The sequence below is a fragment of the Octopus sinensis genome, unplaced genomic scaffold (assembly GCF_006345805.1).
Source record: "Octopus sinensis unplaced genomic scaffold, ASM634580v1 Contig14123, whole genome shotgun sequence".
Taxonomy (NCBI): Eukaryota; Metazoa; Mollusca; class Cephalopoda; order Octopoda; family Octopodidae; genus Octopus; species Octopus sinensis.
In genome coordinates, this window is record NW_021833113.1 from 40,663 (window position 1) to 45,000 (window position 4,338).

Genomic DNA, 4,338 nt, shown 5'->3' on the forward strand with positions numbered 1-4,338 from the left:
ATGAGAGCTATATAATAATCTGCTTACTTTACTTACTTACTTTTACTTTGTTTCAGTCATTTGACTGCGGCCATGCTGGAGTACCGCCTTTAGTCGTGGTGGTGGTGGTGGTTAGGGTAATGATAATGATGGAAGTGGTGATGGTGACTATGATGATGATGATGAAAATGCACTGGACAGACAGACAGAAAATGGGTGACTGACCATACATATAGATATACATACATACATAGTAGTTCAATACCTCACAGTTCAGGGTTCAAATTGCACCAAAGCCTCCCCCATGTAACCCTATGCAAAAAAGAAGAGAAAAACAATAAACCAGGTCTGGACTTTTAATTAATAATAATAAACGTAATAACAATAATAATAATGGTTTCAGATTTTTTCCACAGCAATTTTGAGATAGGGGATTAGTCGACTACATTGGCCCCAGTGCGTAACTGGTACTTATTTTATCGACCCAGAAAGGATGAAAGGCAAAGTTGACCTTGGTGGAATTTGAACTCAGAACGTAGTGATGGACAAAATGCCCAGCGTGCTAACGATTCCACCAGTTCACCACCTGAGAGAGAGATAGAAATTATAACAATGGTTTCAAATTTTGCCACAAGTTTTGGGGGAAGGGACATGTCAATTACATCAACCCCAGTGCGTAACTGGTACTTATTTTATCGACCCTGAAAGGATGAAAGGCAAAGTTGACCTTGGTGGAATTTGAACTCAGAACATAAAGATGGGCGAAATACTGCTAAGTATTTCGTCCAGCATGTTAACGATTCTGCCAGCGTGCCACCTTAAAGAGAGGAATAATAACAATAATGACAGGTAACAATAAGTGCGACTCTACAGATCTGTTGTGGGTTGAGGCCCCTTACAGCATTACGTATCTTTCATGACTCAAGGCCCTAATCAAGGTAAAAAAAGGTTAAGTCCTGTTGCTACAATTGTTTCATGAGAGCTGTGAGGCCCGTCTCTTGAGGGGGTCGGGTTCCTTCAGGGATTCTTCCAGTAGGGGTTGATAACTCTGAAAGAACTCCCTCATGTTCTTGCAGTTGATGTTGATACAGCTGGGGCAGCGGAGCGAGAGCTGAGTGGAGACACATTTCCCTGACACCAGGTGGCTCTTCACGACATCAGCCAAGGCCTGCAAGAAGATGGATAAACACGTAAGAATGCATCTGACACACACACACACACACACACACACACACACACACACACGCCTAACAAGCAAATAGACATCCCTCTTCATACAGTTTTATCTGTGTGGACGTGACCGGCAGCTGTGGTGGGCATGTCTACAAGGCATCCCAACTAAATCCGAGATTAAGTGTTTAACCCTTTCGTTACTGTATTTATTTTGAGATGCTCTGAGTTTCTTTCAATTAATTTTAAATATAACAAAGAATTTAGTAAAATAATGTAATTATCATTAAGCTTGTGTTAGGAACATAAATTGTGACTAAGGTTTGGTGGAAGATTTTAATTCAAACTTATGGAAAACAAGACATTTGTACCACAGAACCAGAGGTGGTTTCAGCCGGGTTGGTATCAAAAGGGTTAAAAACACCTCTACATTTGGACAGATGGACATTAGAAGGAACTGAGAGGGTGTGAATTGAAGAAAATTTAGGCTATTATTGCTTGATAACCGATGCTTGTGTGTTTACGTCCCCGTAACTTAGCGGTTCGGCAAAAGAAACTGATAGAATAAGTACTGGGCTTACAAAGAATAAGTCCCGGGGTCGATTTGCTCGATTAAAGGCGGTGCTCCAGCATGGCCGCAGTCAAATGGCTAAAACAAGTAAAAGAGTAAAAGAGTTACTGTATGCCAACTTTTGCACCCCACTGTGTGTGTTTGTGTGTGATAACGCATACATCCACCCATACACACAAACATATACATTGTTTTCTCTATAAGCTTGTAAAGGTTTTAAGGAGTTAGCATCTTACCTCAATAAAAGTTGAACTGTCATTCAGGGACTTTGATCTCTTGATGTTAGCACCAACCTGAAAGGTTTTCATAAAATTAAGGGTTATATCAGTTCTCTTTTTTTTTACTTTTTTTTTTCAAGAAGGGCACACCTGCTTCTGTCCTCACTCTCTCTCTTTCTCTCTCTCTGCCCAGGTAACCTTGTACCTCCTCTACAGCAAGACACCTATTTCTTTACTACCCAAAACGGGCTAAACACAGAGAGGACAAACAAGGACAGACAAACGGATTAAGTCGATTATATCGACCCCAGTGCGCAACTGGTACTTAATTTAATCGACCCGGAAAGGATGAAAGGCCAAGTCGACCTCGGCGGAATTTGAACTCAGAACGTAGCGACAGACGAAATACCTATATTTTTACTACCCACAAGGGGCTAAATACAGAGAGGACAAACAAGGACAGACAAACGGATTAAGTTGATTATATCGACCCCAGTGCGCAACTGGTACTTAATTTACCGACCCGGAAAGGATGAAAGGCCAAGTCGACCTCAGTGGAATTTGAACTCAGAACGTAACGACAGACGAAATACGGCTATGCATTTCACCCAGCGTGCTAACGTTTCTGCCAGCTCGCCGCCTACAGCAAGACACCGGTTTCTCTCTCTCTCTCTCTCTCTGTCTCACTCTAACAGTTCATCATCTGACACAAGATCCCCTACCTCCCATGCCCCCCCCGTCCCCCTCTCAAAGGTCCTTTGACTACAAAGTTACTTGCTCACCCCCCAGCACCCAGGTCTGGTGAAATCATCCAGACCAGACCAGTAGACTGGTTGGCATTTGGAAGGGCCCCCTTCCAGCTGTGTAAACCTCCCCTGATAATGCATGGCCCCTTGGGCAAGTGTCTTCTACTGTAGCCTCAGCAGTTTTGAGAATAACTGTTTAGGTCTGTGTGTGTGTATGTGTGTATGTGTATGTATGTGTGTGTGTATGTGTGTGTGTGTATGTGTGTGTGTGTGTGTGTGTGCAAGGTGTATGTGTGTGTGTGCGTGTGTGCAAAGTGTGTGTGCGTGTGTGTATGTGTGTGTGCGTGTGTGCAAGTGTATGTGTGTGTGTGCGTGTGTGCAAAGTGTGTGTGCGTGTGTGTATGTGTGTGTGCGTGTGTGCAAGGTGTATGTGTGTGTGTGCGTGTGTGTGTGTATGTGTGTGTGTGTGTATGTGTGTGTATGTGTGTGCGTGTGTGTGTGTGTGTGTGTATGTGTGTGTATGTGTGTGCGTGTGTGTGTGTGTATGTGTGTGTGTGTTTGTGTTTGTCCCCCTAACATTGCTTGACAACCGATGCTGGTGTGTTTACGTCCACGTCACCTAGCGGTTCGGCAAAAGAGACCGATAGAATAAGTACTGGGCTTACAAAGAATAAGTCCCGGGGTCGATTTGCTCGATTAAAGGCGGTGCTCCAGCATGGCCGCAGTCAAATGACTGAAACAAGTAAAAGAGTAAAAGAGTAAAGAGCAGTGCACTGCCCCCCATATTGTGCTAAAGGCTTCCGATGAATTCCAGCACCTGACACACCTTTCGACCAGAGAAGTCGGATCACCGCTCATTGTTCTTCTTTGGTGCACATTGCTAGGGGGGCAACCATTCTCACACTGTAAAGCCAGAACAAAAAACGGTGTGATGAGGGTCAAACTTTGATCATGCAACCACAATAGCACCAACCATAAGCATCATGCGCAGAAGGCACTGTGACTATAATAAAGACATGGCAAAAGTGTGGATAATTTTTAACTTCTCCTCGTATATATATATATATATATATATATATATATATATATATATAGTGGGAGTGATCTTTACTTTGTTATCTCCCCTACTTCTTCCCTCTTGTGTGCGACCCTTCTGTCCAAAGTCAGTCGCCATGATAGATCGTTAGCCACTACACACATTCTTTTCTCTCCTTGTTTTCTCTGTGTCCCTTTCTGTAAAAGAGCATAGGCTCGAAACATAAAAGACTTTTTCTATTCCTGAGCGTTATACTAATACATCTGTTTGTTTTGTACACCACCTGTCGTCGTCTTTTTTTTTTTTCGTAAACTTTCCCTTTCATCATCATCATCATCATCGTTTAACGTCCGTTTTCCGCGCTAGCATGGGTTGGACGCTAGTCTGATCTGGCAGTGTTTCTACAGCTGGATGCCCTTTCTAACGCGAACCACACACACACACACATATATATATATATATATATATATATATGTATACAAACACACACACACATACACACACACACACACACACATATATATATATATATATATATATATATATATACTGTATACATACCTCAGTCCCTAGTTCTTCAATGTATTCCATGTCCATTTCATAAAGTGTCTCAATGTG

General features: G+C 42.5%; 1 protein-coding gene across 1 annotated transcript in view; it reads right to left on the reverse strand.

The window, feature by feature from the left end:
- Nucleotides 1-707: 707 nt before the first annotated feature.
- The window catches only part of LOC115230020 (ferrochelatase, mitochondrial), a 37,881-nt gene continuing 34,250 nt past the window's right edge, over nt 708-4,338 (reverse strand). The window contains exons 9-11 of the mRNA XM_029800260.2: nt 4,282-4,338; nt 1,957-2,013; nt 708-1,147 (exon numbers count right to left, since the gene is read on the reverse strand). The exon at nt 4,282-4,338 is cut by the window's right edge and continues 108 nt beyond it. Coding sequence (XP_029656120.1) covers nt 953-1,147; nt 1,957-2,013; nt 4,282-4,338 — 309 coding nt within the window. The 3' untranslated portion in view covers nt 708-952. The remainder of the gene's footprint in view (nt 1,148-1,956; nt 2,014-4,281) is intronic.